General features: G+C 45.7%; 1 protein-coding gene across 6 annotated transcripts in view; it reads right to left on the reverse strand.

The window, feature by feature from the left end:
- LOC137415685 (uncharacterized) overlaps nt 1-22,904 on the reverse strand; it is a 145,809-nt gene that overhangs the window by 4,588 nt on the left and 118,317 nt on the right. For 5 of the 6 annotated variants that reach the window (XM_068101294.2, XM_078783198.1, XM_068101293.2 and 2 more), the window contains 3 exons: nt 7,560-7,742; nt 4,870-4,989; nt 273-1,826 (listed from right to left, as the gene is read on the reverse strand). In XM_068101294.2, the coding sequence (XP_067957395.2) occupies nt 273-1,826; nt 4,870-4,989; nt 7,560-7,742 (1,857 nt within the window). The remainder of the gene's footprint in view (nt 1-272; nt 1,827-4,869; nt 4,990-7,559; nt 7,743-22,904) is intronic. The other variant, XM_068101299.2, reaches the window with a different exon arrangement.

Raw genomic sequence — 22,904 nt, forward strand, 5'->3', positions numbered from 1 at the left:
AATGTGACCGTGTTTTTCTTGAGGCATGCTAGTTAAAATGTATTTAAATCCAGGGCTTTTCCTAATGAAGAGAGACAATTTTAATAAATACCAATGCTGCACTGCAAAGGGTTAAATGCAATGTGAGAGTAATTAACTTGTAATCACAAGCAGACACCGTAGTAACAGATTCGTTCATGTTTATTCATGGTCATGTCCAAAACAGAAATTAATCTGGATCGGTACCACTGATTCTCACTTTTAGGCTGGGCGCATTTTTGTTTCATCCTCACCTGATACTTCATCTATGTCACTAGAGTGACGAAGTGGCTTGGCCATGAAAAGGCAATCACCATGCGTCGAGTTTTTCACAGGCATTGGGTGTGAACTCATCACAGGTATGTGAGTGGAAGACACCGTGGGCTTTAAAGTTTTGTGCACCGAAGAAGGATGACTTGACAGGGTTGAAGATTTGTCAGTGAGGGTTTTTGCCAGGCGTCGAATGTTCACTGCATCATATACATTGCCAGTACGGTGAAGTTCTTCATTAATCCAATTGCCAGGTTTCCCAGGAGACCCAGCAAAGCTCCCAGAGTAACCTTTTTCAAAGTCGGTTTGTGCACCTTTCGGAACCTCATAAGGCAAAGCCACGTTCTCATTCCAACAATCCATTGGCTGTTGTGATTTACTTCGCTCATTGTCCTGATTCACATCAAAATAATGTTTCTCAAAGCAACTTAGGCCTTCCCACTTCTTGCACTGGAGCTGCAATAGGTTGGTGCAAGGATCTACCATCGTGCCTTTCTCAGGGTGAAGCTGACATGTTGGTTTCACTCCTTTCACACCACATTGTCCAAGGTCTCCACTTAGTGAAACACTGTTAGGCTCATTGAAAAAGTCCATCCCACGTTCTGCTTTCCTCGGCCAGCACTTAGAATCGAGTTTCATCTCCATCCCTGCTGCTGTTGGCTCTGGCAACACTTTCTCTGTCACTCCAAAGTTCTCCTGGTCAGACATGCTCATGTTTAAAAGGTCCAGTTTCATTGTGGGGTCACTTTTTGTTATTGCTAAATCAGCATCTAAATGTGAACCCCCTTGAATATCTGACATCAGAGCAGTACATGCATTATGGTTCTGATCCTGCAACTTTCTCAGCTGAATTTTATCATCAGAAGACCCTGGAACTGAGAATTGCTTCACAAGAGATTGGACACTACGCCTGCTCTGCGCAGCCACTGCTGCTTTGGCTAATGTAGGGTCTGTCCAGGGGTAAGTGTCATCACTTTCATCAGACTGGGAGTCTGGAGGTGAAATATTTGTGTTACATGCAGAATCTGCAGTCTTCGGTGGAATACTGCAAGTAGTTGATGATGATGAAATGGAATCCATTTTAGTGTGTCGAGTTGTCTTTTCCAGATACGCAAGATCAGTATTGTTGGCATTTTGAACTACAGCGTCAGTCTGGCACTTTAGCAAAGATTGACAAGGACTATGATGTGATGGGGGGCTCTGTGGCATGTCAGTGATGGCTTTCCTGAATGCAAAACTTTCCTCTGATCCACTATGCATTATCACCACTTGCTTTTGCGGATCATCTTTTTCATGCCTCGCTTCTTCAGTAGTTGTCAATGTGAGATTTTCAAACTCCAAACCCACAGACTTTTGCATTTGTAGTGGGGAGGCTCCCATACAACTTGTGGCAAGGCCATGGGATTCAGAAGTCGTTTCCTTGGGTTGTGCCAATAGACTGTGAAGACGTCGTGCTCGCTCCGTGGACTCCCGGAGGCACGGCAGTGCTACAGACCGAACTTTCTCACCACCTTTTGCCAAGGCCTGCTTCAACTTTGCTGCAGGTACAGGTAAGGTAGGATAGAGAAGAAAAGGTCAAATGAGCTGAAGGTATCTGATTGATGATGTGTTTATTTGCATATAATAATGATTAAAAGTTATACAAGCTTATGATAAAATTGGCAATTACCCCCAAAAAATTTTTTTTGTTAATTTAAAAAAAACACAATCAATTTAAACTCTTCTAAGGCTTTGGCACTTGGCCCACAACTTTACATACAGCTACACAGAGAACATCTATCACTTATAGTTATTAAATCACTGGTACAGAGATAATCACAGTTTGCATGGCAAGCTTCCTGGAAATATCTTATGGTATGCTGTTTGTAAAAATCTTAAATAATGTGTGTTTTTATAGGAATCACACTGCATGGGTTTTGGGGAAACAAATAAAAATCTGATGAGCTACAGATATGGTAAAAAAACGACATTGCTTTATATCAACTTATTGTCCAATTTTCCTTTTTAGAGTTCTACACATTATCGGCATTGATGCATATAAGCCATGGCCTTTTTAAAATGGTGAACCATTGTGTACAACTGTCTCTTGTAAAAGATTAACAATACTGCCCAGAAGTTTACAAAGCCGAGAAAATAAGATCCGGATCAATATAGCCTCAACTTTAGAGTCATCATTTCAGTCTGGAAAATAGCCCCCGACTCTCCCCACACACCCCCCAAAAAACGTTCCCATTTCTCTTCCTTGCCTTTATCGATAACCAATCTGGTATTCATTTTAATGCCTTTATGCCCGAACAAAAATCAGTCCATACGACCATGCTCCTTCAGTCCTCACATACCCATAACTCGAAAGAATGGTACTCGGTAGAGGGCATACCTCCGCCACGCTGAACAGTTTACGTTTTGTATCCCACTGACAGGCCGGATATGGATTCAGACCTGAACCCAAACCTAATTGGCTTGTTCTCGTCACCTACCCAACTCATCTACCAAGTTTAGTCATAACTCGTCCACAACTTTTTTAAACTATGTTATACATCACTTTTCACCCGATCTCTCAATGGTGAAGAATCACTTACAAAACTAAATAATTTTCACATCCGAATCAATATTCAGATCTTCACTAAAATCAAACCGATTCGGTCTCGTCACACACCCAACATCTCCACAATGTTTCGTCCAAATCCGTCCATAACGTTTTGAGATATCATGCTATATATCGGTTTTAGCCCTATGACTCAATGGTGAAGAATCACTTCAGAAATTATATAATTCTCATATCCGAATCCATATTCAGATCTTCACCAAAATCGAATCGATTAGTGCCTGTCACACCCCAACCTCTCCATCAAGTTTTGTCCAAATCTGTTGATAACCTTTTGAGATACCCTGCTATATATCGTTTTTGGCACTTTCTCCCAATGGTGAAGAATCACTTACAAATTCTAGTAGCCGGATCCGAATCTGGATCTTCACCAAAATCTAATCATTTCGCCCTTGTCACAAACCCAACCTCTCCGCAAAATTTCGTCCAAATCCGTCCACAACTTTTTGAGATATCTTGTTCACAGACAGACAGACAGACAAACAAACAAGAAATATGTCGTGCATAGCACGATACTTGCGAAATCCCTAAAATAAGTTGTTGGCCTATGATAACCTCAAAAATAATTGGTGGTTGAATTCAGTGTCCAGATGTGCAAATCCACTTAAAATTTCAAGTCAATCGGATGAAAATTGAGGATTTTAGACATTTGGCCTATGTTGACCTTTTGGCCTACGTCGACTTCAAAAATACTTGGTGGTTGAATATACTGAACAGATATGTAAATCCTCTTAAAATCTCAAGTCAATCGGATGAAAATTGAGAAATTTGGCGGATGTTGACGTCAAAAATACTTGGTGGTTGAATTCAGTGACCAGATATGCAAATCCTCTTCAAATTTCAAGTTAATTGGATAACAATTGAGGATTTTAGAAATATGGCCTATGTTGACCTTTTGGCCTATGTTGACCTTTTGGCCTATGGTGGCCTCAAAAATACTTGGTGGTTGAATTCAGTGACCAGATATGCAAATCAACTTCAAACTTCAAGTCAATCGGATGAAAATTGAGGATTTTAGAAATTTGGTCTATGTTGACGTTTTGGCCTATGTTGACCAAAAATATAATTGATGGATGAATTTAGTGACCAGATATGCAAATCCTCTTCAAATTTCAAGTCAATTTGATGAAAATTGAGGATTTTAGAAATTTGACAAAGTTGGTGACCTTTGGCCTACGTTGACCTATTGACCTTTTGACCCCAAAAACAATAGGCTTCTTGCTTATGAACAACTCTACCATTTGGTGAAGTTTCATGAAGATCGGTTGAAAATTGTGACCTGTAGGCGACTGACATAGAGAGACAGACAAACAGACAGAGAGAATAACGCACAAGACAAACCAATATACTTGAAAAATCTTCGATTTTCACAAGTAACAGAGATGGGTGAAAACATAACCTCCATCTACCTTCGGTGGTGGAGTTAATGAGGCACATCTACTTTGCAATTGTGACAAAATTGGATGTGTTGAAGCTGCAAGAAAATCAAGAATCTGTGCAGAATCCAGCCACATTGCCAAATCAAATAAATAATACTTGGGTGACTTAAGTACAACAAGTGTTTGGCCTAGAAGAGCGTACAGCATAAACAAGTAACCACGAGACATTTTTTCATTGCACTAAGTTTAAATATATATCATTCTCCTGTTCTATTGGCATCTCCATTCTGGAGACACCTTAGGGAGCACATGCATGCGCAGACACATGCTCGAACATACATGCACGAACATTGCAAGAACTCAGCATAGCATTGGGTGAAACCAGTTTTTAAAACAGAGCCAAAAGGAAGATCAGCCAAGGCCAGATCTAAGTGTGTGGGCTTTGGACAACGATCACAGGAAATATAGTAGGAATGTGCTGCACACTGCACCACCAGTTCATGTTTATAGTGAGTGAGTGTGGAAAGGTTTCAGCAAAGCGGTTCAGGCAAAATACATTAAAAAAAAAAAGTTGTCAGGGTCAGTTGATAGACGTACCTATGGCCTCGTTGCAATGGCAAAGAGCTGCTGCGAGATCGCCTTGATTTTCCAGGCACCCGGAACGCTGAAGCAGGACGTGGGACTCGGACAACAACCCTTCCCACTTCTCACACACTCCTGTGGAAACAAAAAAGGTCACAATGCGTAAAAGATCCACACACGCTTCATATTACATCAGAATTTTTTTTTTTTTTTTTGTATACAAGATCGAGGCTCGTGAAAGAGCGAACATTAATCACACAGAAAGACAAACAGACACATAAAACAAATAACATCGGGAGCGGTAGACAAGATGGGGAGAGAGGGGGAAGGACACAAACACAACATTTGAGAGCAGGGACCGAGAGACATGGAGACATCGAGAGAACTGTGGGAGGGAGAGGGCTTTGGGGGGGAGGCATGGGAAGGGGGGAGGGGGTGGGAGAGGTATAAAACATATGGACACTGCCAGGACTTCCAGGAAAGAAGTTGGAATTTCAAACAAGGTGGATCTGGGGTGAATTAGCGGGGGTAGAAAAGATCAAGGTTTTGGATGGGGGAAGATAAGAGATGGTGGTGAACAGCTGTTTTAAAGACCTGGAGGGAGGAGTGGGATTGAAGTGAGTGTGGGAGTTTGTTCCAGAGGCGGGAGAAAAGAGGAATGAAAGAGTGAAGGTGAGCAGAGAGCCGAGATTTCGGCAGTTTAACCATCAGAGGGTGGCTGGCAGATCTTGTGCGACCTGTAGGAATATTTGGGGGACAGAGCACAGAGAGAGCTGGGGGAGCAAGGCCGGAGAGGAGTCGGTAGAAGACAGAAAGACCACCTACCTGCCTGCAGTGAATGAGTGAAAGGCCCTCAGAGATAGCTTCATCGCGGGAGATTCCAATGATTCTTCTGCTCCAATCGGCTCTTCTGATCATGTGCTTGTTAAAGTGGACATCTCTCTGACCATTCTCAGAGAGCCTCCTCAGCGTCGACGAGTCTGGCATTTCACTCAGGCCAACTGGCACGGTCTTCAATTTGAAATTTGGTTGAAATTTGTTTTTAGCCTTAAGATCCTGATTGCTCGCCGACCATAAAACTGCCATCTCATGTTTGTACAGGAGTACATAACTTCGGAGTTATAGTTATTTTATTACTCATTAGTGTACATGTGCAAATTCAAAGAATCCAACCAAATGTGGGAAATAAAAAGGATGTGATGATATCATGCAGTGTTCCCCTTTTTCCCCCACATGTGGAACCAAATTCCACATTTTCTTCAATCCCACTCCTCCCTCCAGGTCTTCAAGACAGCTATTCATCACCATCTCTTATCTTCCCCCATCCAAAACCTTGATCTTTTCTACCCTGGGTAACACACCCCAAATCCACCTCTTTCAATCTCTGACTTCATTCCTGAAATTCCTAGTGGTGTTCCTTTGTTTTATATCGTGTACTCCTCTCCCCTCCCCCCAGCCCTCTCCCTTCCATATATCAACTGACATCCCTGTTCTGTACTGTTGTTGTGCTTGTGTGCTTTCCCTTTTATCTCCCGCTCCCTTTATTGTACGTTTTATGTGTCCGTGCATGGGTTCGTGTTTAACGAGTCAGCTCTTACACGAGCCTCGACTCTGTATGCAAAAAAAAAAAAAAATTTATATATAAATTTAAAAAACAAAATCTTTTCTATCCTTTTTAAACCACCCTCCACCCCGTTCCCAAATTTTCCTTCTGTTTCCATCTTGTCTTCCCCCTGCGTTCTCCCTTACCCCTCATAAATACCTGCATCCCTTGTTTGTCGGTCTCCGTTTATTTTCTCCCTCGATCCTGCTGTTGGCATTACCCCCTTCTCTTTCTGATGTTCCTTTTGTTTTGTTATGTTGCATCCCGCTCTGTTCTGTGATCTCACACTTCCATGAGCCTTGACTTTGTATACAAATAAATAAATAAATAAATAAAAACAAATAAAAACTTAGGAAGTCTGCGGTTGGCAAAATGCCACGCTACCCGTGAATGACCGTTTAATCACTGAAATAGATGTGTAAATTAACAACTCTGAAGACGTGGCAGGGGACTCAAATCCACTTACCTGCCAAAACCATGAAAGAATGGGCCCAGTACCAGAACAACTCAGCACAGATGTTGGTCCTTTTACATGTAGTTTTCAGGCGGTGTCACACATTAATTGTTCCCAGAGGCGGTTAAGTTTCCCGATGGCATTGGAATGAAAATCATGTTTTTGGCTCTGAATCCACCCATACAACCCCCAAACCCCTCCATCCATCCCTACTCTGGTAAATCAAGGTAGAAGTCGTAGGAAAAAAAAAAGAAAAAGAGAGAATCTGCAATGTCCTTGCCCTGGGACCAATTACCTCCCATGTCCTTGGAACCCTCGTCTCTGCCTTTGATATGAAGCAGGTGGTATTGATATAATGCATCGATACATGGTGTCATTGATGTAATGCAAGTTAGACTTGCCAGAAAAGATAAAGGGAAAGTAGAAAATAATTAAAATATTTCAACATAATGTGCATTCACAAAATTCACCCTCCCCCCCCCCTTTCACCCCCACTTTTAGTTATGGTGACTTCCGACAAATATAAACGGTTTTAATAAAAAATAAAATAAACATAAATAAATTAATATGTTTAAATAAATAGTGACAAAGTTGGATTTCACGTGGCTAAAAGATCAGCTGCAGGCCAAAGTCACATCAAGCACTCACCATCGATCATCACATGGTCGAGATCAAGGAACTTGGAGGGGACGGGGTTGAAATCCTCAGCTGTTCCAGAGGACCCATGGCTGCCTTTCCGACGCCGCTCTCGTTCCCGTGCCTTCCTCACCGCCTCGCGCTCCAATTCATCCAGTTCACTGCAGGCTGGGCCATTCTCCCACGCCCCATCTCCTAACGGAGACATGAAATTTGCTTACTCGGGGACAATTTACATCAGGTTCAATATAAAGAACACGAGTGTTTCATCCAACCTCCCCCCAGGAACGAGGACGGAGTGGGAGTGAGAGAGGAATGCAACTTCGACTCGTATAATTAATGTGCAAAACGGTTTCATTGCTTCATCGATGTCGGTGCATGTAAAAAATAAATTGATGAACAACATTAATACAAACTAGAGTTGTGAGTAACAAATCAAGGTTTCCAAATTAGCAGCAGCTCGAGAAACGACATGAAAAACCAGGAAACATCTTCAAAGTTAGCATCTTTTTTAAACAGGCAAAACTGCAAACTAAAAGCCGTTTCCTCATCAAAATAGGCATTCGTGTTTATGTTGCCATTGCCAAAACTGTGTGCATCACAATCGTTCTAATTAATATAACCGATGTATACCAGCTTTCCCCAACATAAAAGTCCATCAACTTCTTGTTATTGAAAAAGTATTCTTGATTGGCCTGTAACGGTCATTTTATTTAAAAAAGAGATACTTTCTCACAAACTTGAAGTTGCCCAATCCATCGATCGTTTCAGCAGTTGTGAAGCCTTTGGACTAATGAGCTTTGTCTAAGGAAAAGCCTAAGATTACATGATTTGTAACAACCCCATGAGGTTAAGATCATCAGTATGCCGTCTCCGAGAAAAACGTATTTTGCTGCGGAATAATGATAATAACGAGAAAGAGCAACCACACATTGCAGACCCCAACCAAGACTTGTTTTGTGTGGTGTTTGTGTTCTGTTGTGTTGTTGTTGTTGTTTAGCCCGGGACAGTTCTCTCGACCAAGCCAGCGGCACAGAGACAGCTGATCAATCTTGCATGAGAGACCCAGAGATCCCCCACATCCCAGATGGTGTACCCCCACCTTCACAAAGGCAGGGCCACGACAGAGTTAGAAAGAGAGGGGGGAGAGAGAGAGGGAGGGAGGGAGAGCAGGAGAGAGAGAGAGAAAGAGGGAGAGAGAAAGGGAGAGAGAAAGGGAGAGAGAAAGGGAGAGAGAAAGGGAGAGAGAAATGGAGTAAGAAAGGGAGAGAGAGAGAGAGAGAGAGAGAGAGATGGAGAGATGGAGAGAGAGAGAGAGAGAGAGAGAGAGAGAGAGAGAGAGAGAGAGAGAGAGAGAGAGAGAGAGAGAGAGACTTTTGACTTTTGAAGTCCTTTTATTATCATAATAATACAAAAAAATTGTATTTATATCTTTACACCAATCATAAATACATGAAAAAGCAATGAAACAAAAAGGTTACAGAAGTATCACGGCACACAATTTGCCAAAATAAAACATTAACTTTATACAACCTACAAAAATATTACCAGTTGGTTCTCACGAACCTCACACAACCCTTCATGACACCAAGTATTGGTGAATTCATCAAGATTGTTTGCATCCTTATAGAAACAAAACTCTAGTTTAAGTCTTGCTGACACGAGGGCATTGAAAAACAACATTACATTGCATTCCCCGGCAGGTTTACCGTTCAATTTCTCCCTTCTTGAGAGATATATTGCCAGCTTGGCTGTTGCGACAAGAAACCTCATTAACATATTTTCCTTGCTTGACTTGGCATTAAAGCCGAAAATAAAAGAACGCAACGAGAAAACAACCTTCATTCTGTGTGCCACAAGATTAAACCACCGAAACAAAGGAACCAATCTCACACAATTAATGAAGGTGTGGAACACGTCCTCCGTACATATGCAGAATGGGCAACATGTGGATGTAGGAGAGAAATGGTTGATTAACTTATTGGAGGGGACTATCCAGTGGATCAGTCTCCATTGGAGATCACCAGATCTTTTACTTATGAGCTTGCTATACATGGAGTTCCATACAGGTTCAGAGGGGGGTCCCACAGGCAACAGTCTCTTCCACCGGATTACTCCATTTAGCGGCGTATCCCCCAGCAGTAACTTGACACATGACTTGTATAGCTCTTTACTGCTAGTCTCTTGAAAGGGGCTTATCCCCATGCTAACCGGGGGTAAGTCTTCCAACTTGAAGTGCACCAGTAACCCAGGAAAAACCCACTCATCGTGCAATGGTTCGAGCTCGTGGGACCAGCATACTCTCAGCCGTACCCCTATTCGTATCACCTCTCTCAACACTTTTGCAGTCACTCTTTCGGACCGAATTCCTGCTAGCTCGGCTACTTCTCGAGCTGATTTCCACCCGCAACCTGAAACTTGCCGGAGGTGCCATACTTTTGTGATGCCGGCAATTATGAAATGCTGGCAGAGGTCCCTACTTTTGGGTATGTTTGGGAAAAGCCGATTGCAGAACAAAGGCTCTTGTGCAAACATATGGATGTTGTAGTTGTCTTCTTGACGGCACACTGTGAGGTTCTGCCAAGCATTCAACACACACTGATAAAAAACAGGAAGAGGAGATGTGTCAACTTGTTGAAGCAGGACCAAGAAACATTCGCGGCCATATCCCAGCCCGCCAGCTTGCCGCAAAATGTGGGTGGCCAAAACATGGTTTGGTAATTGTTCTTTCACCAAAAGTTTTTGCACAGTGCATAGCCGAAAGGCCATTATGCGGCTCCTGATGTCGACCATACTCTGGCCACCCTCGGCCAATGGACGGCATACAACATTTGGCCATAACCAGTGATGCCCTCCCCAAAAGAACTCCAACAGTTGCCTTTGCACTTCCTTCACCAAGCCTTCTGGTGGTTGCAGGCAGATGAATCTGTGCCACAAGAAGGAGGCGACGAGGTTCTTGACTACCAAAACTTGGCCCTTATACGAAAGGTGAGGCAGGGCTCTCCTCCATATACTCAATCTCTTTTTTACGCGTTCAGCGACACCTTCCCAGTTTTTCTGGCCGTACTGTGGGGATCCAAGGAACACTCCAAGATAGCGAACACCTCCATCCACCCACTTTAAACTTGCAGGAAGGTGTATTGGCGGGTCTTGCGCCATTCTAGATGCACTGTCCCTGACAGAGGGAACCCATAGCGCTTTGCTCTTTTCCCAGTTGCACTTCAACGAGGAAGCTAAACCAAACAAATGTAGGCACTTAGCCAGAGCTGCAATGTCGTTATTGTTTTTAACAATGATTGCAACATCATCAGCATACGCCGATACGACAACTGGAGGATGATCAGGAGATATACTCATTCCAGAAACGTTATTCCTTAGTAACACGAGAAGTGATTCCATTACAAGGGTGAACAGTAAGCCGGAGACGGGGCAACCTTGCCTTACCCCCCTTTGAACCTGTATGGGAGAACAAAGCTCATTGTTCACCTTAACTAAACTGAATATATTGTTGTACAATAAAGCAATATAAGTTCTGAAATTATCTCCAAATCCACAGGCTTCAAGCACATGATTCAAAAAGACATGATCGATGCTATCAAAAGCCTTTTCTAAATCAAGAAAAATTATACCAAAGTCATTCTGCACACAGTTGCCATCTATGAGATCTCTAATGAAAAATATGTTATCATACATAGATCTACCTGGAATACAATAACTCTGATCAGGGTGAACCAAATCGCAAATTACCCTTTTAGCTCGATTCGCCAGAACTTTTGAAAGGATTTTATAATCAGTGCATAGTAGAGAAACAGGTCTCCAATTCTTCATTTGTCGCAAATCACCAGCCTTTGGAAGAAGGGACATCACCGCTCTTCTCAAACTTAAAGGCAATTCTCCATGAGTCAGTGATGATTCAAGAACATGCATCAGTTCTGGACCTAATAGTTCCCAAAATTCCACATAAAATTCAGCCGGCAGACCATCGATTCCAGGGGCTCTTCCCAAGTCCATTCCAGCCAGGGCTTGCGTTAACTCCTCGAGCGTAATTGGCGAGTCCATATCCAGCCGCTGGGACTCGGATAACGAGGATAGGTGAGAGGTTAAAAGTCTCATTGTTTCATCACAAACAACCTGTTTTGAAAACAGTTTGGAAAAGAAGTCCTGAACACATAACCGTCTGTCTCTGGGATTTACAACGACAGCTCCGCCAGGATTAATTACAGAAAAAATGGTCTTGGGTGCTTTACTGACAGAGTCCAGACGAAAAAAAGCTTTACTAGGGGTATCTAAAACCTTTAAGTTCTTAACCCTTAGTCTGAGCAACAACCCTGCTGCTTTCTCCTGGATTAACTCTCTCAGCTGAGTCTTCTTTTCTAGTAATAACTGGAAGTTTCTTGCATTATTATTTTTAGCAAGTTTACCTTCGAGCTGTACAATGTCAGCTTCCAAACAAGTCATTGTTATATTCTTAACATTTGTAATGTTTGCTCTAAACTGTTGACAAAACACCCGAATCTGGGCTTTCGTATTGTCCCACCAAAGATTAACTGAAGAAAAAGAGGGCTTTCTTTGGATTTGATTAGCCCAGAAAACTTGGAAGGCTTCTTTAAATAGACCATCTTCTAGAAGACTGGTATTAAATTTCCAGTATGCACTTTTATTTATTGACTGAGGAAAAAGAAATCCCATGGTTACTAAATGATGGTCTGAGAATATTGACGGAAAATAATCTGGAGAGACTATAGCATTTCTAAACGGTGAGTTTATATACCATCGGTCGAGTCTCGCAAAGGACACTCTTCCTCTGGTGATGCGGCTCCAGGTGAACTGAGGTTCATTGGGGAAAAGTACCCTCCATACATCTAGCAAACCCACCCGAGAAAGGAAAAGGGATAAATCAATACATGATTCGGGATGAGGTTCTGCCGAGTTCCTGTCCATTACAGGTTCAAAGGTACAGTTAAAATCACCCCCGATACACACACATTGGTTTAGATCAACTGTCTGCAGGTGATTAATCACAGACGCAAAGAAAGCTTTCCGTTCTGTGCTCTCACTTGGTGCGTACACATTGAATAATGTGAAACGGAAATTATTAACCTCCAGTTCAAGAGAGCTGAATCGGCCTTTAACAATCTCCTGGAAGAGGATTGACTCAGGTACTAGCCCTGGTCGAAGTACGAAAGCAACACCTGCCGAAAAGGAAGACAGGTTGCTAAAAAAGCACTGTCCCCCAAAAACGCGACACCAATCATATTCCACGTTCTGGGTGATGTGCGTTTCCTGCAGTAAAAGTACATCGACATTTTTGCGCCGAAAAAAACTTTGCACTTGAGCTTGGCGGTTTGGGTTTGCACCTCCACCGTTAATGTTCAAGGTGCCAAAGGTAATTTGCTTCATTCCTTATCAAAAGGTTTGATTGGGTGTTGCGAAATCTCAAGACCGGCTTTTGTAATAAATTTCCTGAGTCGGTGAAATTGTGACCTTGTTAGTGGAAATTCTTTGCCCTTTCTTGTTATTTCCTTTGCTGATTGAATAAATGAACCTAAATCAGGAAATGTATCCCTGATAACTACATTTCGCTGTCTATAGGTTTCATTCAGAAAGGAGAGTACGAGTTGAGGAGATATCATTGGCTGACTCAACTGAGACTGAGACAACTCAGGCACCTCCTCATCCTCATCAGATTCCGACAAGTCTGACAAGGTCCCTCCAGGATCGAGGATGTCGGCCTCCATGGTCACTATGGGAATTGTCAGTATCTCTGGGGATTCGCTGGAGAGCTCCACTGTGCAATCCACGATGCCATGGTGATATTTGTGCTCGTCAGAAGTTGAAGCCTCGGTTTCATCCTCTTGTGGAGCACAATCTACCGAATCGATGAGCGACTCGGTGACACAGTTTTGAATCTGCATCGGTAGAGCAGCACTGCAGAGGGATGAGTCAGTCACTGTGAGAGAGAGAGAGAGAGAGAGAGAGAGAGAGAGAGAGAGAGAGAGAGAGAGAGAGAGACAGAGAGACAGAGACAGAGAGAGAGAGAGAGAGAGCAGGAGAGAGAGAGAGAGAGAGAGAGAGAGAGAGAGAGAGAGAGAGACAGACAGAGAGAGAGAGAGAGAGGGAAAGGGCCAGTCCATGGGGACCGATTAGCACACTGACCGTGACCGTGCTGCCCTGATGAATCCGGACTGCAGGGAATAATGGGGAAGATTTGGCCCCAGACTTGCATTGGGAGGTGCAACCACCATGAAGAAGTATCCCCGATAGTTCTGTTCTGGTGTGTTTTTGTGATGCATAGACGATGCATTGATGACGTCGGTTTATGTTCATACATCGGATAAACAGACCCTTTCAGTTTTATTATTTGTGTTCTAATCATATATATTTTATATACGTACGTATTTTATAGATAAGTACACGTATTTTACTGAAGTAGACGTATTTTTATAATAAGTACTGTACTTTATAGATGCACTCATATTCTTAATAGTACATCATTTGTCGATGTACTTACATTCTAATAGTATGTACTTTATAGACGTACTCACATTCTCATTGTACATACTTTAAAGAGGTACTTGGTTGAAAAAGATAACGTGTAATACTAGCTACCACCAGGTGACGGTTGTGGCCTATGTTAGCACATTACGTGTGAAGACACAGACATACACAAACAAACGGATCCAAATGCAATACCTCCTCCCCTGGCGAGGGCAATAACCCCAAAGCAAGAATATGCTTCCGGCCATACTGGTTTGGACGTCTCAGACCAAAATATATTGCTGCGTATATGGGAATGAAAGCAGATACGAGTTTTATTAAATTAACTATTTTCCTGTGCGAGATGAAGCATGGTGGTGATGTATGCTAAACCTTTGGAAAAATAAATAAAGGTGACATCTGTTTAGCAATGAAAAATTATCGGTCAACAATGGTGTACAAAGCCTTCTTCTGGAGTTTCACAGAATATGGCTCCCCCACTGTGAACTGGTGATGTTTCTTCCCCTATTTCCTCCCCTTGAGGCCCTGGAATGTAATCCTTCCATGTTTCCTACATAATTTTAAGCTCCCCCACATCGCTACATGATCTAACATGTGCTGCCCATAGTCTCGAGATAGTCTCACCCATTTCCGCCACTAAACTTCACTCGACACGCCGAGACCCTGTCCTTCTCCTGCAATGTGCCTAGGACACAAAATTCAAGGCGACCATGCCTTCCTGTTTGGGCACAATGTTGTCACAAAAATCACCGGGCTGGCGGCCACTTGGGCCGTGCCTTCTGCAATTCCTGGCGCCCACGACGCCCTGTCCTTTTTCCCGACACATAAGCATTAACCATGCCAGTAACATGACCCACATTGGCTGTTTAGGTCTTTCCCGATGGTAATGGTGGAATAATAGTAAATCATCGTAAAATGCGATGGTATTTCTATTGGTGTGTGGTCCCCATTCGAAATCTGCATCATGTGATGGAAATGCCGAAGATGCAGACTGGTCCAACAACAATAATATCACTGGGATCTTCACGAAGACAAATAAATCAATGAAAGGCATTGTGATTAAATTGGAGAGGGAGAGGATGTGTCGAAAGATGGCAATGTGGCTGATTCTTGCTGAAAAAATTTATATATATATATATATATATATATATATATATATATTGTTGCGAATATGGAATTTGGCCTCCATATCCGTTTGTAAATATTCCCCTATTTTCCCCAATACTCCCCAACTATCCCCAATCCCCCATTCCCTAGTCCCATTGTCTGTAAACAACAATCAGTAGAGCCGACCTTCCCCTTATTCCCCCATTAAATGTCGTGCCCAGGTCCACCGCACCACACGTAGACAACTTTCGGACATCTTGCTAGTTATTCTTAGTCTATGTCAGTTAAGGCCTCGTTTCCATTAATTATGACTCTTCGTTGCACCAGAATGTGATTATATGGCACCAGTAGTGAGTTTAGGACCTTTCCCATACCTCCTCCCATCTTCTTCCCCGTCTACAACAACAGAGGGGCACGGCGCTGCGCGGGGGGGAGTGTGCGTCCTCCCACCGGCTCGGTTCGCCGCCATCGACAATGCGCTCCAGACGATGCGCTCCAGACCATGCGCTCCACGGGGTTACCACGAAGGGGCTCCTTGTCAGCTCCTCGTCAAGGGCGGAGCCTGGTAAACCCCCCGCACGCACCCAATGAGAAGCAACGTGCCGATTCCACGAGGCGGAGCTAACGAGCCGAGGGCGTGTCACTCCCCGCCGGATATACGCGGCCACGCGCCGGATGTGACGTGAGATGCGCCCCCAGCTTGAGACGAAAAGACGCCACTTCGAGCGCTGTGCAACCTTCCGCATCTCTGGACCGGACCGGGTCGATCCTGCCCTGAGCCCAGGAGGACCTGGAGCCATCGACAACCGCTTTCCTGCCATCAACCCCCGTGTGAGTCAGCCTTGTCCCGTTTGCCTGTCGTCTGTTGGGGAATAATATAAGATTGTGTCTAAGTGCTTGTCTTCCTGTGATATACCTCTAGCCCCTGTAATCTAACCTTTTCCGTACGAATATAATTGAGAATCGAAACATTGGTGTCTGTCATTATAACCCAGCCGGGTGTCTTCTTTTTCCTTATTGATCCAGCGTAGCGCGGCTCCGTCAACGTTCGAGTACAATCGGGTAATTTGTGCGGACACGACGGCCATTCCGCTCGGCCCACCTTAACATCAAAGTCGTGTCTGTAACAATTGGTTGTCAGGAGTTGGATTCGAACCTGGGACTAAATTTATTTAGCCCAAATTTTGGAACACCAATTGTACTATTAGAGTAACAATTGGTGTCGAGGAGTGAGATTCGGACCCGGGACTAAATTAGTTAGGCCCAAATTTTGGGAGGGAAAATCGGTTCGGAGCGCGTACTGCGCTCGACAAAATCGAGCCGGAGCGCGGTCCCGCGGTTACTGCGCTCGCCGAAATTATAACGAAAAAAAAAAAAAATATGGATTTGTTTTACGAAACTCGAATTTTGCAAGTCGCGCTATGGCGGATCAAGACGGCTGGGGTCCGGTAGCGGAGAGTGAAGCAGGGTCGGTCCAGGACCAAATTGAGGGACATGAGGGACATGAGGAGAGCGAAACAGCGAGGGTAGCAGGTGCACAAAATGGCGCTCTAGCGCACGTGATTACAGCGGCGCCACATTTAGCCACGCCCATGGTCGCGGTAGTCGAACCGGAGATGCCAATGGATTTGAACCTTTTTTTTATACAAATGAAGGCCCTTATGGCCCAGAATAGTGAGCGATTGGAGGGCCGGATGGATGCTCAGAGTGAGCAATTGGGGGTAATGGGGAACCGGATGGATGCTCAGAGTGAGCAAATGAGGGTTGATAGTGGGCGATTAGAGGGCCAAATGAGGGGTACCGGTGAGGGATTAGAAAAGAAATTTGAGGGGTTAGACAACGGGATAAAAGAGGTGAAACATGGGTTAACGGGGGTAGAAAACAGAATGGCCGCTCAAGAGAATCAAATGGAAGGGATGCAAAAGGGGTTAGAGGGGGTAGAAAACAGAATGGCCGCTCAAGAGAATCAAATGGAAGGGATGCAAATGGGGTTAGAGGGGGTAGAAAATAGAATGGCTGCCCAGGAGAATCAGATAGAGGGAGTGAAAAATGGGTTAGAGGGGTTAGAAAACAGTATGGAAGGCAAATTGAGGGACATGAGGGACCAAGCGGAAAGGGAAGTTAAACAAATGGAGCAGCAGATAGAGGGGGTCAGAATGGGGGTAGAAGCCAAACTGGATGCTCACAGGGAGGAAATGGAGCAGATGAGGGTGGCATCTGGGCAGGAGATGCAAGTGATGGGAGAGGAGATTAGAAGAGGTGTGAGTGAGGAGGTCGGAGGAGTGCGCGAGGAGGTGAGGCACTGTGAGGAGCACATGGAGAAGGAGGTGAGAAAGGGGACTGTAAAGTTACAAGGGGGCATAGAGGACCTGACGCAGGAGGTGGAGCAGCTGACGGTGGGACAGACGGAGTTAGTGGAGCAGGTTCAAAGGAACACTGCGGTATTAGGAGGGTTGAAAGCGACACAGAAAGAAGTGGAAGAGGGGGTGAGCGAAATTAAGAAGCGACGGAGAGGGGATAAGAAAGAAATAAAAGAGGAGATAAAAGAATTGGTCCAAAGTCTGTGTTTGGATCGTGATGATGTGCTCATTAACCGGATGAGGGATTCGCAGGTGATGGAGGAGAAGCGAAGAGGAAGAGGACCCGGTGTAAGGGGTGACCAATATGGTCGTGCGTATGATGCGCCAGGTGATTTAAGAAGCTTGGGGGTCGAGATGGACCCGGGTGTTCGTGAGAGGCCGTTGGTGAAGTGTGCGACAGGTCTGGTGTGCGAAAGAGGAGGTGTGCGAGAAAGTCCGACTCTGGGGTGTGTGAGAAAAAAAGTGCGTGCCAAGGAGTGAGGGTGCTAGCGAGAGTGAGTCGGTCGTAGCGTGTGTGCGAGGGAGCACATGGAAGCGCGGTGTGGTAAGTGTTACAGAGGGTGTGACGGGAGAGTGTGCGCGAGAAAGGTGTGCGCGAGAAAGGTGTGTGACGGACAGGTGCATGGGGAAAGAGTGCACAGTCAAAGGCAAGGAAGAATGCACACCTGTGGTGAGTGTTACAGAGGGTGTAACGGGAGAGTGTGCGCGAGAAAGGTGTGTGGCGGACAGGTGCATGAGGAAAGAGTGCGCTGTCAAGAGTAAGGGTGAGTGCGCTGTCAAGAGTGGTGGTGAGAGTAGTGAGAGTGACAAGGAGAGTGAGCTGGTTGTGACAGGTGAGCGAGGATGTACACCTGGGATGGAAGGATGCACACCTGGAATGGTAGAGCGTGAGTGGGAATGCACGCTGGAGTTGGTGGTGAGGCACGTGGTTGGGTGTGCGAATGAGGGCACACCTGTGATTGTCACAGAGGAGGTGACCGAGGAGGGGGCACGAAGCGGTGTATTGGTGAGGTGTGCGGGCAACGAATGTGTGCCAAAGTGTTCGGTGGTCAGGTGTGTGACCAAGGCTGTGAGTGGAATGGGTGTACCTGGGTGTGTAAGGAAGGGTACGAGGAGCATGGGCACAGCTGGATGTGTGAGCAAGGAACGGGCTGCGGGGTGTATAGTAAGCGTCCAGGTGAAGCATCGACGTTAGACGGGATAGAGTTTAGAACGACTTATAGCCGAATCGGGTGCTCGGTGCGTGCTGGGCCTCGCTTTGAACGGCCGCGTCCGTGCTCCACTAGGCGGAGCGGGCGGCAGGATAGGAAGGGTCGTCATGGCGACCACTTTTTGGTGAGGCATTCCGGCAGGCCGAGATCGAGCCATGGGATGGCTCCGTGCCGAGATGGTGCGTGGGATCTCGGCCCGGGTAAACCTCCTTCCCTGCACCGAGTGCCGGATGTATCCAGCCGCTGGCACAAAACAACCAGCATCCATTGCTTGGCTTTACGAAGCCGGGCTTTGGACAGGGATTGGCGCACTGAGAGGTATTAGTGAGTAGACTGGGTGATGAGGTTAGTGTTTTGGCCCCAAAATTAGAGAAAAACAAAATTTGATGATTGGCAAGGGATTGGCAGTAGTGATTGGCAGATGATGGGTAGTGATTGGCAAATTTTTAATTTGTTGAAATTTGATGTGCAAAAGTGGTAGTGAGAGACCCCCGATGTGGTGGGATGGCAAATCCACCATCCCTCACAGGTGGGGGCAAAGGAGCAATAGCTTATGGGGTGTATGGCAGTGAAAACTAGCCCGGGTGGGTTAGGATATGGTGTGTAGGGATCTAGCGAGGATTGACATTAGGTGACGTTAAGTTTAGTTAGTGACTGATACCTGTAGTAGGGACGCAGGTAGATTAGTGTGGATGATAATGACGAGGGAGCGCAATAGTTTAAAGGGACGACTGGGAAGCGCAAGTTTCAGAAGGGAGTAGTTAGCTGAGATGATGCCGTGTTTGTGAGAATTGAACAGGTGTGATTGCACAGGTGTACAACTGGACAGGTGTGTGGAGCAGTGTATGAGTAGTGAGTGTGTGGATCAGCGCGAATGCGCTTGGGGAGAGAAGGGTGCAGGTGGCACCAGGTGTGAGAGCACAGGTGTGCAAGTACAGGTGTGTGGAGAGAGTTGGAGTAAGTGGTACGGAGTGGTGTGCATGGTGCGAAGGTGTGGATGGGGGAAGAGTGGACCCCCTTTCACGAGTACCCGGGGCGGGTAGTGTAAGTGTTAGGTAGAGGGTACAGGTAAATTGTGGTTGGATATTGGCACTTGTGGTGCGGTTGCAGAATGGTGTTGTGAATGGGTGCATTAGTGTTGTGGAAATGGCTGGGCGTGTAGCCTGTTAGTGCGTGTAGTTGGTTGGGCACTCCACCACTGTGAGGATGTCGGCCAGGTGAGGCCGCAGGTGGGCTCTGGGAGCCGGTAGAGTTGTTGTGGATGGGGCCCGAGGATCCGGAGGACGGACCCGGGTAGCCCAGTGCCAGAGAGGGCACCGAGTGGGGAGAGCGCTGAAGGGCCTGCCCCAGGTAGTTAGGTTAGGGTAAGGAGCAGGTAAGCTCGGAGGCAACTGCAGTGGTGGAGGTGTGCAGGTGGGTAGGCCCACTGGGAGAGGTACACGCCACAGCCCAGAAATTGTGCGAGGGCACCGGGAGATGAATCGGGGGAGTGAGACCCCAAATTGAAGAGCACCACAGTTTGGCCAATGGGAATTGGTTTTTAGAACCCATAGTGTAAGAGGGCCAATGGTTTGGCCGGAGAAAGACCCCGGGTAGTGTAAAGTTGTTAAAGTCATTTAGGAGATAGTTAGGATTGATGAACCTGTCGCACCATACGCAGCCACTTACCTGAGGTGATGATGATGACTCCACACCTGTGTTTTCTTTGTTTTGTTGCAGGAAATGAGAATTGCTGTGTGGATTGGTGAGACGCATCACGACGTGGATGAGACATTGGGGTGATTCCATCTCTCCCTCCCTAGGAGGGACTGATGATGAATTGGTAATGGCAAATTTTGATGTTGAGTTGAAAATGGCAAATTTGATTGGTTAGGAGGGAGAGAAGACGAATTTGGTTTATGGGAGGAACGGGGAAGACAGTAGGGATGTTTGTTGATTTGTAAAGTAGATGTTAATGGGTAGTGTTGTGTTTTGTGGATACAGTAAGGGGTAAGGGAGGGGCCATGTAGGTTACCTGGTGGGGGGGGGGGGCGTACGATAGGAACGTACCTGTCTCACCTGGTTCCCATGTGCCCCCAGTGTGCATCACCTTACATTGCGTGCACTTTTGCGCCCTTACCACCTTACTCACTTGTCTGCTTCTTTTGTCTCCCACCTCCGAGGATCTGGCTTTGGGGTAGAGAGAGAGGAGAGAGGGGTGCTGGCTGCGCAGTTGTGGGCCTGCACTTTCGCTGTTTGCTGCCGGGATCGATACACCATATGGACCGCAATGTTTGTGGCCACCCACAATGGACCGCAGTTCGTTTGCGGCCAAGCACCACCCGGGGATGGACCTATGGGTCAACGTGGCACCTATGCCATACAGGTGAACCACTTTTAGTTAACACCAAGTGCACCACAAGAAGAGCAAGAGACACCTGCAGGGTTAGGGGTTGTCGAATTTATTTTTATTCCAATGAACAATGGTGACTGCACCGATTGGTGGTGGGGTGGTGCTTTTGATGCTCGGGAAGGGGTGCTCTGCACGTTATTAAAGGCCGTCGGCCACAGAGCACTCGTGGGTTGGTGTATCGATGCTGGCAAGCGTGCTCTCTCTATGCATAACATCTGCATGTGTTCCTCCAAAAACAGGTCCTGGATCGTAGTGTAAATATCAGCGTAGTCTTGTGTAAATAATGCTCCCTACCGGCTGTATGTTTAGTTTGAGAATTCTTTCCGGATTCGGTTATCCTGTGGGTGTGTTTCTGAGAGGAGAAGGGTGCAACGTCGCAGGGGGACATATTTACTCATTTGTGAATATCTGTAAAACTGTCGCACTCAGGGTAGAGTTAATAGTAGAGGGAACTACATTGCGTGCCACACTAAAGTAGGTAAAAATTTATCGGGTCGGGACGCCCCGAGGGTAGAGAAGGGTGCAATGTTGCGAATATGGAATTTGGCCTCCATATCCGTTTGTAAATATTCCCCTATTTTCCCCAATACTCCCCAACTATCCCCAATCCCCCATTCCCTAGTCCCATTGTCTGTAAACAACAATCAGTAGAGCCGACCTTCCCCTTATTCCCCCATTAAATGTCGTGCCCAGGTCCACCGCACCACACGTAGACAACTTTCGGACATCTTGCTAGTTATTCTTAGTCTATGTCAGTTAAGGCCTCGTTTCCATTAATTATGACTCTTCGTTGCACCAGAATGTGATTATATGGCACCAGTAGTGAGTTTAGGACCTTTCCCATACCTCCTCCCATCTTCTTCCCCGTCTACAACAACAGAGGGGCACGGCGCTGCGCGGGGGGGAGTGTGCGTCCTCCCACCGGCTCGGTTCGCCGCCATCGACAATGCGCTCCAGACGATGCGCTCCAGACCATGCGCTCCACGGGGTTACCACGAAGGGGCTCCTTGTCAGCTCCTCGTCAAGGGCGGAGCCTGGTAAACCCCCCGCACGCACCCAATGAGAAGCAACGTGCCGATTCCACGAGGCGGAGCTAACGAGCCGAGGGCGTGTCACTCCCCGCCGGATATACGCGGCCACGCGCCGGATGTGACGTGAGATGCGCCCCCAGCTTGAGACGAAAAGACGCCACTTCGAGCGCTGTGCAACCTTCCGCATCTCTGGACCGGACCGGGTCGATCCTGCCCTGAGCCCAGGAGGACCTGGAGCCATCGACAACCGCTTTCCTGCCATCAACCCCCGTGTGAGTCAGCCTTGTCCCGTTTGCCTGTCGTCTGTTGGGGAATAATATAAGATTGTGTCTAAGTGCTTGTCTTCCTGTGATATACCTCTAGCCCCTGTAATCTAACCTTTTCCGTACGAATATAATTGAGAATCGAAACATTGGTGTCTGTCATTATAACCCAGCCGGGTGTCTTCTTTTTCCTTATTGATCCAGCGTAGCGCGGCTCCGTCAACGTTCGAGTACAATCGGGTAATTTGTGCGGACACGACGGCCATTCCGCTCGGCCCACCTTAACATCAAAGTCGTGTCTGTAACAATATATATATATATATATATATATATATATATATATATATAAATAAAATAAATAAATAAAATAATTAATAAGTAAATAAATAAATAAAATAAATAAAATAAAATAAAATAAATAAATAATACATATCTTACTATAATTCACCAAATGTCCGTCTGTCTGTCTGCCTGTCTGTCTGTCTGTCTGTCCGT

The sequence above is a fragment of the Myxine glutinosa genome, chromosome 8 (assembly GCF_964187855.1).
Source record: "Myxine glutinosa chromosome 8, kmMyxGlut1.1, whole genome shotgun sequence".
In the NCBI taxonomy this organism is placed as follows: Eukaryota; Metazoa; Chordata; class Myxini; order Myxiniformes; family Myxinidae; genus Myxine; species Myxine glutinosa.